This window comes from Morus notabilis, unplaced genomic scaffold (assembly GCF_000414095.1).
Source record: "Morus notabilis unplaced genomic scaffold, ASM41409v2 Scaffold179, whole genome shotgun sequence".
Classification (NCBI taxonomy): domain Eukaryota; kingdom Viridiplantae; phylum Streptophyta; class Magnoliopsida; order Rosales; family Moraceae; genus Morus; species Morus notabilis.
In genome coordinates, this window is record NW_010360916.1 from 253,848 (window position 1) to 267,049 (window position 13,202).

A 13,202-nucleotide genomic window follows, 5' to 3' on the forward strand; every position below is an offset into this window, starting at 1 on the left:
AAAAACCCCCGGTCAAAACCTAAACACAAAACCCAAAAAAAAAAAAAAAAAAAAAAAAAAAACACACACACACACAATTAAAACCAAAAATCTTAGAATTCGTAATCAACCCTGCCAATATAAAAGCTTGATATACGGAAAACCAAAGATACAATAGCCCAAAAAATCGCCAAGCTATCCAAGATCTCACAACACAATTCAATGAAAGCCAAATAATTCTGTTAGCAAGTTCAATAAGCTTGTAATCATCTCATTTTCCCAACTGCAGAACTGAAAATGCTAGAGACGTCAATTGCAGTTCTAACCTCACGTTTCAAGTTTTTAACTTTCAAGCATAGCATTTGATTAGAAAAACTGAAGCAAATAATTCTACTAGCAAGCTAGTACTCGTACAATTTTACTAAAGCAAAATTGCGAAAACTCCTAATTTCATATCACAAAGCTCATAATTATGATTAGGCAAGTCTATAACCGAGTTGATATAGTTGTTTATAAAGTTTAGAACATGCGTTGTGCTTTTCTCTTTAAGGGATACCTTATCCTCTTCCCCGTGTATTTGAGCCATTTATAAACATAGGAAGTTTTCTTATTAAAAAAACATAAAAATTATAAAACATGTTGGTCTGCAAAAAATATTCCAATAAACCCAACACTCCGTTTTACCTTGAAATTCATGTCGAGGGCATCCAAATGCATCTCGTCGATGGCAGGAATCAACTTCTCTCCCATTTCCTCAAAGGCTTCAGTCAACACACTCGTCTTTTCAGGGCCAAGCCTCTGAGCAAGCCTCTCCCCATCAGCATCGTCACCAACATTAAGCCACGTATCCTTCTCATCCTCCTCTTCCTTCACAAACCTCCCTCTTCCTCTCCCTCTGCCTCTGCCTCTGCCTCTACCTCTTCCTCTTCCACCATTTGCTTCGTTCCGCGAAAACACCTCCATTGCGTGCTTCAACGCCTCCTCCTGGCTCATTTTTGGCGCAGCCGAAGCTGCAACCGCCTCTTTTGGTTTAGATTCTTTCACCACAGCCGACTCCGGAGCCCACCGCCGCTGGACATGTCGATTCACATGTTGTTGGATCTCTGGCTGCTTTTCCGGTTGTCCCCTCCCTACTCCAGGCAGCAATGAGGCAATACTCTCTGGCATAGAGCCGCCATCATCCACGGCTACTGGAGGAGCTTCTTCCATGTCCTGGATCTCTTGTTGTGGTAGCGGAGGAGGCGGAGGCAGAACGGTTTTGAAAGAGGAGCCTCCTCTGCCGCGACCGGCACCAGAAGAGATGGAGGAGGAGAAGGAAGGGATGATTGGGGAGACAGGAGGTAGGGGCTGGCCCCGGCCGCGGCCACGGCCATGATCATGACTTAGAGGCGAGGCTTCCTGGGGTGTCAGCGGTGCCTCATCGGGTGGCTGGCCCGGGGCCCGCGGAGGTGTGGAAAAGTCGGATCGAGGGGGAGGGGCACCACGGCCACGACCACGGCCGAAGGAGGAGGTGGAGAAGGTAATTAGGGTTTGCCTGGTGGAGGGATTTATTGGGTATGGAAGCTTTGCTCCAATGGCGGCTGTGGTTCGTCTCATCTTGGCATAAATAAAATACAAGTTAGCATCAAGGTGTGCAGATCATATAAAAAACAATAGTCATATTAGTATGAAGGCATGCAGATCAAACAACAAAACAATAGTCTGATTAGTTTAAGGTGTGCAGATCAAATAACAAAACGGAGAACCCATAAAGTAGGGATTTTTATACCTATACCCTGTCTGTTTTGCCAAAACAACAGAAACACCCCCTTGAGCAAAACAAATTTACTTGCCTGACTTCAAAAAAACAAAAAATGCGCATACCTGTTCTATTAGTTAACCATAACTATTGACCCAAGTTTGACCGCTAAATTTTTTCCAGCCATGTAGCCAAAAATGACTTTTTCTTCAAAGTCCCTTTTTAATAGTAACATTGTTGGACAATTTACACATATTTGAAAATGATAAGTGATATTCTCCATCCACTAAAGTAGCATGCTATATAGAAACATATCTTTCCCAAAGTATATCTAGAGCTTTATTTAGTACAAACTGCAAAGTCACTATATGAATATATATTTTTATAATAGTCCAAAATAAATCAAGATATGAAGAAAAAATTACAGTCCACAATAAGTAATCAAGCCATAATATGAAGACAAAAGTCACAAAGTTAAATGTCATAGTGATATTGCTTGAAATTTTTTTGAATGAAACTTCCTCAAAAAGAAGAGAATATTATTAAAGAAAGAAAAAAGAATACAATATTGCTTGAAATTTTGATATCAAAGTTTGTATAAAAAAAGTGATATCAAAGTAATCATAAAATCAAATATTTTACAACTCCAAAATCATACCAATTTCCCTCCAATATCAAAACTAATTCCACAAATCACAAAGAAATCTCACAAAAATGAACTTGTGACAATAAAAATATCAAAATATTCACATAAACCAATTAACAAATATCAAACTAATATCAATCTTCCAAAACAAGTGAAATAATCAACCAAAAATCACAAATAGCTTAAGACACAAACTAATTGAAATAACAATTTTCACCAATATCAACCAAAAAATCGAAAAACAATTTCCAACAATCAAACAAATTCCAAAAACATCAATCAGTAGTCAAAAAATTCCACAAATAGACCTGTTCATTATCTCCATTGTTCCAACTCATCAATGTCTCAATCTCATCCTCACAAGGCAAACCAATTTGCAAATTATAACAGGGGTTAGTTACCTTTTTTGTCCCCTGTCTTATAGGTTTACTCAGAAAGTAAACCGTTATTTTTTATCTCATTAAATGCATATCATCAGATTTCATTTAACACGTCAATTCATACATTTTTCCCGGTCAACACTCGATTTTGACCTCAAAATGCCTTAACTGCCATTAAAAACATAATTCTTAAAATTGAAAAAAAAAAAAAAAAACAACTAAAATAGTTTTCAATACTTGCAATATATTACATCAACTTTTATTGCACTAAAACATCAGAATCAACGTCATAAAGTTAAATAAGCAAAAGATTCTAAGTCCAACAAATATAAGCTTAAATATTGAGTCCATTGCTTCCAGAAAAAAAAAAACAAAAAAACAAAACAAAAACAAATTTACTGTTTCATTTCATTGTCCAAACGATTGGATTGTTCTTGTTAAATCTCAGCCCTTTCAAGTTCCTTTAATTCGAGCAAATTGACACGTAATATGAAACTGTAAGAAATATTGAAAACAAAGGCCGTTTAGTTCGTTGATTCGAGTTTTTAATTCAAGTTGAAATGTGATTTTATGCGAGTTTTTTACTGTAGTAAAAAGTTAGATGTGATTAATTTTAAGAGCTTTTTACTGTAACAAAACTCGAATTTTAAACTCAAATTGGTGAAATGAACAGGCGCAAAGAAAGTTTGTACACTGGGGAATTTAATCAAACATTTGGAGGGCAGAAACGAAAAACAACACTCGTAGCGACAAAATTAACACACAATTCTTCATTTCCCCAAATTTCAACAACTTTTTGAACCCAACTACCAAACGAAATCAACTTCATAAAAAAAAAAAAATAGAAAGAATTAACTTCATCAAATTAACACAAAATGTAGACGTTTCTCCACACACAAAAGTTCGACGCAACTTTCTTCACAAATCTATCAGACTAACCTCCAAAAACCAAAAGGTAACCTTCAAGATCGCTTCTAACGGCCCGGGACGACCGCCGGTGATCGTGGCGGCAAAGAGAGGCTCGGCGGATTGAGAGAAGGGCTAACGCGACGGCGCTCGCACGGGGAGAGAATCTTCGGCGCTTGCGACGGCGCTCCGTCGCTCACACGGTCGACTGTGCGCGTTCGTTCGACCTCCGGTTGGGGATTGGGGCGTGTCACTGACACTGATGATCTCTATCAGAGCTCTAGGGCTTTTTTTCAAAATGCACTTGTTAAATCCTTATATTGCAACAATTAGGATTGCCTTTCTTATTTGATAGTTTTTTTTTTTTTGGTAATTTGCATAGATGGTCCCAAATTCTTTAGTAAGTGACAGTTTAGTTTCTAATTTTTTTTTTTAACAAATTAATTATCAATTTATTTAAAAGGTGACAGTTTGATCTTTTATGTCAAATTCCGTTAAATTTTTAACCGTGACTATTTTCAATAAAATGACTTAAATGCCCTCATTAGCAAAGCCCACACTTTTCACTTTCGCAGTCCCTCATCGGAGAAACGACAATGCCATTATGATCCAATTCACACAGACCAAAACAAAGAGAGAAAAAGTGTTGTTGACGGTATTTTTTTGACAACTCGTAATTACCTTTTCGAGAATTCTCACAGTAAAACTCACGGGTTAATTAGAGATTAAAGCAATGAACTAATGTAAAGAAGATAATGATTTATAGTGGTTCGCCAAGATTTATTGGCCTAGTCCACTTGTGGATGCACTAATATTTCTAAGATTACAAGTTCTTTCTTCTATAATGGAATAGTGCCTAACCCTTCAATGGGTCTTTTGGCTCTATTTATAGGCCTTTACATATAATGATCTCATATGCATTCCCCGAGGGAGCAATCTTCTATCCCGGGATTTAGGGGTGGCGTAGGTGCATTTTCATGATGACAATCTCAGGAAATCAGGCCAACCTCTCCTACTGACTACCAGACTTCCTGGCTGTGATAGTAGCAGTTGGCACAGTGCATCCTTCCCTGAGTTGACAAGATTGTTGATGGATTTTACTAAACATGCTGCCTCGACGTAATGGCCACCACAAGTTAAGTCATGGTGGTCGACGCGCATCGCCCGGCACGGGCTCTCGACGTCCAAAGGGCACTTTAGCTACAGCGGTTTCCTCGACGCCAGTGACCGGTCCCCAACAGGGAGTCCTCGGCGCTTGTCGTTCGAGGGAATGGTCGATTGCTCGACCATGATGTAACAAGTGTGAAAATGACAACACGATGGGTTGTTGTTCGAGCACAGCCTCCTCAGCCCCCAAACAAAAAAATCGCATTACCCATTCTCGATCCGACGGTGGAGAGAGCAAAGCACCACCGCTGATGGTTGAGAAAGAGACCGTTAAGGAAGTTTTGTCGGAAACCCCGAGACTAAAGCCCAAAGTACACAAATCCATACCCATTGTAAGTGACCCAGAACTAGAAGAAGAAAACAAAGAAGATGATGGAGACAAAAGCACCAATACGATTGGTACTACTATGACGCCGAGCCCTAAGCCAGTTTTCCCCATTATCAAGCTCCACGTCGAGAAGAAGGTTTCGGAGCTCAAGAACGTCAACGAAGAGATCTCGGAGTTTTGCAGCCTCAGCTAGAGTGTCTCCACGACAACGAAAAGACGACGATGAGGTTGCCCTGAGGGTTTACAGGTCTCCAATAAGGCACCGTCGCACAGTCCCAGCGACCCCACCCAGATCTGCGAGCCCCGACGTCGAGAAAGAAGAGAGAGAGATATACTGTAGAAGGATAGTGTTTTTGGAGATGAAATTTGGGGAAAAAAGAAGAAGAAGGCTTTTTTAATGGGCGCATTTAGGTCATTTTATTGAAAAAAAGACTCAATGGGTCACGTGATATGTCCTGTTAAAAATTTAATGTAATTTCACAGAAATGATCAAACTGTCGCCTTTTAAAAAGGTTGGGGTCGTTTTGTTAAAAAAAATTAGAGACCAAACTGTTACTTATTAAAGAGTTTGGAGGCCATCTGTGCAAATTATCTTTTTTTTATTAAACTTTATTTTAAAGTTCTTAAAAAAATTGCAGTAAATAGTATATTTTAAAATTAAATTAAGTAAATAGCATATTTTAAAATTATTTATAGTAAATAGTTATTTACCGCGTAAATATTTAATTACGATTGGTAAAAAAATAATTTATGTATTAAAAATTATTTATTTATGTAGAAAAAATCTTTTTAGTAGTCGTAAAAATAATATTGACGTGAAAAAAAATATTTTTATTAGTCATAAATGAAATATTTACGTCATAAACTGTTATTTATTTTAAATGATTTTAAAACATACTATTTACTTAATTTAATTTCATAAATCTACTATTCACTACATTCTCCCTTTAAAAATGACTAGTTTATGTTGAGATTTACTAAAATATTTTTGGGTTGAACCATTAATATTTCTTATTATATATGAATAAATAGAGTTCTTATTAGACATAAAATAATCTCTATCATTTTAAAGAACAAAATTTAGGATGCACTACTTAAGAATAAAAGTTAGATCATCATTTTAAAATATTTGTGCTAATTTAGCCTTTTTATCAAATTGAATCAAAATATTTTGAAATCTACAAAGAAAGAATGAATAATTTTGAATTTTAACACTGCAAAAAGAGAGTCTTTGTGAATAAGAAAATGTGCATTTTTTATTGTAAAAAAAGGGACTAGATTATTAGCTCAAAATTTCAATAAAAAAATGTATCCATTATAAAGAGATTTTGTTATTGGTTATTAGATTAGAGTCTATTAGAATGTTGCTTATTTTTTACTTGTTACAAATTAGTTTACCAAGTCATCAAGATTCTATAGATGTCAAAAGTGTATTTTTTTTAATGGATACCAATTAAAAAAAGTATAAATAGAAAACATCCATGTTTTCAAAATCATAAGAGTGTGTTTTCAAATTGAAACAAGCTCCTAGAGTTTTTTCTAAAAACAAACACGGATACTACTTTTATTAAAACCAGGGTGACAACAATTGCAAGTTTTGGTTAAACTTAACATACTTCATTGTTTTGGTATTAAATATATATATATATATATGCCAGACAGGCAATTAGTTCTAAATGAAATCACATCCACTTTTAAGGACATATATATAATATAAAGTCGAATTTCAAACAGTAACACTAGGAAAACAAGAGTACTCCCGGTAGTTTTTAAGGCCAAACAAGAAATACTAAACCAAACAAAAGTTCTAACTTCAAATTAACGTTATAACTTAGGTTTAAATTGCCATAATTTAAACCCGCAAATCAAATGGCGCCTTAGTCTTCCTTTCCGAGAAGAGCGAGGAGGAAGGCCTTGTAATCCCCTGAAGTCTCCTTGGCAACAGCATCATCAAGGGAGATACTATTCTTCTTGTAATAAACCTCCTTGATGTCTTTCAAGTCCTTCTCTGCCCTTGTCACAATCACTCTAGTCACCGAATCCTCATCAGTTCCAAACCTCTTGATTCCATCACACAGCAGCTACACATGAATATGCATCAAATTTTAAGAATATTATCATTAGTCCATTTAGATTAAATTGGTAATAGTTTGTTACATTGTAACAAATTAGGTCTCGTTCACTTCACTGATTCGAGTTTAAAATTTGAGTTTTGCTACAGTAAAAAGTTCTCAGAAACAGTCACATCTAACTTTTTGCTACAGTAAAAAGCTCTCACATAAAATCACATCTCAACTCAAATTACAAACTCGAATCAGCGAAGTGAACGGGTCCGTCGTTACAATACTAATTTAGTTTTGTTCATGTATGTAAAATTTTAATCACCTTTGCGTAGTACTTGAGAGGGTCGTTTGTGCATCGAACCGTCGTATGCAGCGCCTTCTGGAAATCGTTTGCAGACTCACCCAACAAATCCTGTGAAAATCAAAAACCAGATTCAATTTGAAGGTTTGTTGCCTACTTACCATCAAATTTTTGGAATTATTGTTACTGGTACTCAGTAAATTTTTCTTATTTAATTGGGAATGTTTCTTGTCATCAATACTTATATGGTAGTGATACTAATTGTAAGCAATTAAAATTAAATCTCAACGTGATATTAAAAAAATGGGGATAAAAGATACATAAACATCTAAAGGGATGTATATTCCTACTATTTATTTTTTTAAAAAGATATCTCGTTGATATATCTTTTGTCTATCTATCATTGATTCCATCTATAAATCAAGTCGAAAGACTTTGTTTTCAGGTTTTCCAAATGGATCGGATCCTTTCTGCCAACAAAATGAACACGGAGTCCGTTTCGAATGCTTCTCCGATCCGGAAGTTCTCGGGAAGAGAATAAGATGCTACCTAACATAATCTTTTGATATATGTATTGTTTAAATGAAAGTGACATGATAGCAAGTAAACGTTGCATCCAAAATTTATTGGGAAAAAAAAGTTGTATTTATACAAAATCAACTATTAAAAGATACAGAATTATCAAAATAAATAAATAAACGATACAGAAAAAAAAAAAAAGAAGAAAAGATGTTAGGAGTAAATATTGTAATATATACCTTAGTGATGGAAGTCTTGTTGACATCTCTGTAGTGATTGAAGGTAGCATTGAGCTGTGCCTTGCTCCTTGTACTCAAAATCCTAATGACTTCCTCATTGTTGAAAGCTTTGTCTTTGATGGCCTCATGAAGAATATCGGCTTCGGAACTCGCCAATCTTGCATTCACCTCTTCCCCATTGTAACGGTATGTGCTCACCAACCCCACCAAAAGCTGTAATTTTTAACCACAAAAACCCCATCAAAGTCTTTAAAGTTACAAGCTTAGCATTTTTTTTTTTTTGCTAGTAACTACGCTCCCGTTCACTTCGCTGATTTGAGTTTGTAATTCGAGTTGAGATGTAATTTTATGTGAGAGCTTTTTACTGTAGCAAAAAAGTTATATGTGACTGTTTCTGAAAACTTTTTACTGTAGCAAAACTCAAATTCTAAACTCGAATCGGTGAAATGAACGGGGCCTATAAGTTACTAGCTAAGTAATAAGTAGCTATAAATTTAGTCTTATCCATTCCTATACAAACACTTGCCTTTATATTATCAGGTGAAAATGCAATTTTTTAAAAATTTTGAGGGGGGTAAAAATATAACTTTTAGAAAATATTTGTCATGTAAAATTTCAGTTTGACCCCTCAATTTTTTAAAAGTTACAGTTTAACCCAAAATTTTATAAATATTTGCAAACACATCCCTTCAATTCTTTAAAAATGTAGGTCTCGTTCACTTCGCGGATTCAAATTTTCAATTCGAGCTGAGATGTGACATTTTTTGAGAGCTTTTCACTGTAACAGAAAAAGTTAGATGTGATATTTTATGAGAGCTTTTTATTATAAAAATCTAGAGCTAAAAACTCGAATCGGTAAAATAAACAAGACATTAATCTTCACATATTAGAATCTAATCATTTCCGATCTTCCTTAATCCAGCGCACCGAACAAAGTATAAGAAATACATGCCTTTTGGAGATCTCCTGTGGTGCGAGCGGCCACATCTTCCTCCAAGGAATGTTTGTTGCGATTTTGGTATGCTCTCTTCACACCCAACAGCTCTTCAGGAGATAAAATGCAAGAGAGTTCAATTATCGCTTTGAAGTCCGTCTCTGATTTCCTTAAGGCCACATTTGCCAGAACAGCATCTCTGTCTTCAGGCTCCAGTACCCAGCGGTACACAGCTTTCTAATTTCAACAAAATGGACGTTTTTAGTTGACGTTTAGTTTATAAATTTAAAAATTGATTAAGATCATTGATTAAGATCATTGTCATAAGTTCTTCAGATAATTAAAAATAAAACTCGTAGTAGTAGTATATGTTGAGATGCCTAACAGCGTTTGGTTCATGAGTTTAAAATTATGGTTCATGATTCTGATTTCTTAAATTTAATTTTTTTGTGAGAGAAAAACATTGTAGCAGAACTAAGAACCATGTTCCTTAATCAAACGGAAACTTTAAAACAAATGTCACCTTAAATTTTTTTATTAAGAAATAAATTCTATAGCATGAAAAATCAACAATAAAAGGAAAAGTAAAGAATTACATATATACATATATATAGGAGTAATTAGGAATGCTACGATCTTTTTTTTTTTTTTTTTACTCCCAATTTTATGTTATTTTCTTTTTCAGGTGTATTCTTCTCGTTCCACGGAAAATGTGAACTTTATTGCAAGTTATTACATATAAGAGAAGCAATTGAATTACAATTTACAAGTTTCACTAAGGAGTTGTTTAGTTGAGAGATTCGTACCCCGATTCGAATCATGATTCGTGATTCGTTACAGTATTTCTCTTACAAAAAATACACGTAAATAAAAAATAATTTTAATCTCATAATTTTAATTCATGAATCAAACATCTTATACGTTCAAGTTTCGCTGAGTTGCATAGAGAGAGATTTGCAAACAATCAAACAATAAAGACTCTTTTCTCAATCCATCATTATCCAAACCAATGACAAGATAAATTTCTAAATAAGATTATTTAAAATTATATTAAATTAAAAAAATTATAAAATTTAACAGAATTTATCGACCACGTAACAATTCAAAATCATATCTCTTGTTATATAATTCTCAATGGAAAAAAAAAGAAGAAGAATTAAGAAGCACCAAGTGCTTATAATAGATTAGGTACTAGCAAAAAAAGAAACATAAAAAAGAGTGAGAATTAGGTGAAATTCTGACTCCACTATTTCACATTGTAACTAGACGACAAAATTTTTGTCCTTCGGAGAATCAGAGTTCAGACATTTTTAGTCAGTTTCACACCAATTTATACTTCGACAGAAACTATGACGACAAAACCGTCTGGCGATGAAAACAAGGTTATTACTAATTGTCCATATTTATATAATTTTTTTAAAAGCAAAAAACATAATTTTTTTTTTTTTTTTTTGCTAAAAGATAACAGAAATAAAACGTATCTTTATAATAACGATATATTTATGCAAGTTCAAAAATAACAACAATGATTATATATATATATATATACATATATTGCTTGAATAATAAAAAATATAATGATATTATATATGGGTTATAATAAAACTAGAGATGGACCTCAAAATCGCCGGAAAGCTCCGACTCAAGACGCTTGACAAGATCCTCTTCGAATAGCTGCTCATATGATTCTCTGATTTGCTTCCTTTGAGACGCATTTCTGTGCCCCAACACCTTTATTATTGCCTTCTCATCCGTCCCCCATCCTACAATATATAGTATAAATATTGTATATATAATACACGCACACAAAAACAATTAAAATATAGAAACAAAAAAAAAAACATCACTTACATATTATTCTAGAGAGAACATTTTCAAAAAACAAAAAATTCTACGGTAATATATATATATATATATAATTTATGATAAAGTCTCAAATTCGACATTAAATTAGAGCGGCACATATATTTTTTAAAAAATATGTATATTTTCTCTTAAAAACATATATTTCATACTTATTAAGATGAAATATATATATTTTTTAAGAGGAAATACACATATTTTAAAAGAAAAATTCCTATAATTTGTAGCAAAAAATCATACAATGTATCTACTATCTAGAGAGGGAGAGAAAAAACATGAGAAATGTTGTTATAAAATTAATTTATGAGTGAACCTTTACAAGCTTTCCGAAGAACTTCTGCGTCCTCAACCGGAGAAGCGTTGGCTAGAGAAATGAGTGTTGCCATTAATGTTGATGAGGTCTTTTTCTTTGGCGAGGGTTATGCCTTTTTTTTTTTTTTTTTTTTTTTTTTTTTTTTTTTTTTTTTTTTTCTGTTTTCCTTCTTCTGATGGTTATTTTGTAGTTTGTAGTGTTGAAAAGACAATGAAACTCCCTTATTTATACATGTGTATGGCAGTGTTATTTTATGGTATATTGGCCTTACAACATCCAATAAGATTCTCTTACAAAATTAGTATATTATTATATTAATTAAATGGACAAAGAATATGTTAAAAATGGACATCTATTGTGTGAATTAGAATTAAACCAGGGTTAGGTGAGCAGCTTTGTCAAATTGGCAATCTGTAATTAATAGGTATATGTATTTGGTATGACATGGGGTTGTTTGTTTGGGGGATTCGTACCCCGATTCGAATCATGATTCATGATTCGCTACAGTATTTTATCTCACAAAAAATACACGTAAATTAAAAATGGTTCTAATCTCATAATTTTATTTTCATTTCGACCTTGTCCTTAACACAACTCAGTAGTCAGATTTCCATGGATACGGTCATCAATTACTTGCAAATTTTTCAATTAAGGGCCCACCATGGTACCATTAGTTGCAACAATTCCATATATTTTACCACTTTCCAGCAAAAAATTAAAAAAAAAAAAAAATCCCCATATTTTACTACTCAGTATCGGCGGTGCATTCCACAGGTTATAGTACTACGTACTATGTGTTTTATATTTGATTAGAGATGTTTTGATTAAATAGTATTTCTTTAATATGATGTGTGGCATGTGAAACCATTAAAATTTGAATCTCACCCTTCTATAGTAGGATAAAATAAATATTGTATCACTATAATACGGTTCAGAACCATTAAATTTTCATTAAAAGCTTCTCCTATAATCCTCAAAACTACAATATTTAAAAAAAAAAAAAATTATATGTGTTGACTTGAACTTAGGACATATTACATTAAATAAGACATAATCACTTATAACTTAATCTCATTTTGAAACTACATGTTTATAAAGAGGTTGGTAAAATAATAATTGCAAAATAACTCATTTTTTTCCCTTCAATTATACCAAACAACTAAAAAGAAAATTATTATCTTTTCCATCATTCCCATTTTATATATCTTATATCATTTTTTCTCCATCTTATTTTATACATGTCATTTGTCATTTCCAATATATTGCTTATAGTATATATACTTTTAAATATATAAATGGATCATAAATAATTAAAAAAAAACACACACATTACGAAACTACAAACAAAAGAGCACGATAATCCGTGTTAAAGAATATACCTTGGCATGCCTTTCTGAGAGCTTCAGCATCTTCAACAACAGAAAGGTGGTCTGGTGCAACAAGAGTAGCCATTACTGATTAAAATCTCTTTTTATCTTTTTCTTTCTCTCTTTTCTTTCAGGAATATTACAAATATTGTAAATGCTTCTTAACTTTGCTAAGTACTTATGAGAGCCCTCCTATTTATAACACGAAGATGCTTATAGAAATTAACGCCAGCTCACATTAATCATGCTTGGACGTACGTTACTTTCTTTTAGATCTGAATTACAAAACGTATTTCATTTCTTTGGTATCCTTGGAAAATCTATGGCCGTGTTTAAAATTGATCCCGTTTTTATTTTTTATGTTTTTTAAGAAAGAAAAAATAAAAATGTTTCTAAAATGACGTTTGGCGCAATAAAGACAAAAAGCAGAAATGCAAACGATTTTTTGGTTTAGTGTAA

At 33.4% G+C, this 13,202-nt stretch overlaps 2 protein-coding genes across 3 annotated transcripts in view; both read right to left on the bottom strand.

The window, feature by feature from the left end:
* LOC21406690 overlaps window positions 1-3,952 on the bottom strand; it is an 8,057-nt gene extending 4,105 nt beyond the window's left edge. For both annotated transcript variants that reach the window (XM_010097647.2, XM_024165355.1), the window contains exons 1-2: window positions 3,683-3,952; window positions 664-1,575 (exon numbers count right to left, since the gene is read on the bottom strand). In XM_010097647.2, the coding sequence (XP_010095949.1) occupies window positions 664-1,575 (912 nt within the window). In that variant the 5' untranslated portion in view covers window positions 3,683-3,952. The remainder of the gene's footprint in view (window positions 1-663; window positions 1,576-3,682) is intronic.
* A 3,069-nt stretch (window positions 3,953-7,021) lies between these two features.
* On the bottom strand, window positions 7,022-11,467 carry LOC21406692 (annexin-like protein RJ4). Its single transcript, XM_024165372.1, has 6 exons — window positions 11,377-11,467; window positions 10,818-10,963; window positions 9,219-9,437; window positions 8,267-8,479; window positions 7,530-7,619; window positions 7,022-7,225 (listed from the first exon to the last, which is right to left on the bottom strand). The coding sequence occupies exons 1-6, from the start codon at window positions 11,447-11,449 to the stop codon at window positions 7,022-7,024; spliced, it is 945 nt and encodes a 314-aa protein (XP_024021140.1). The 5' UTR covers window positions 11,450-11,467.
* Window positions 11,468-13,202: the final 1,735 nt, after the last annotated feature.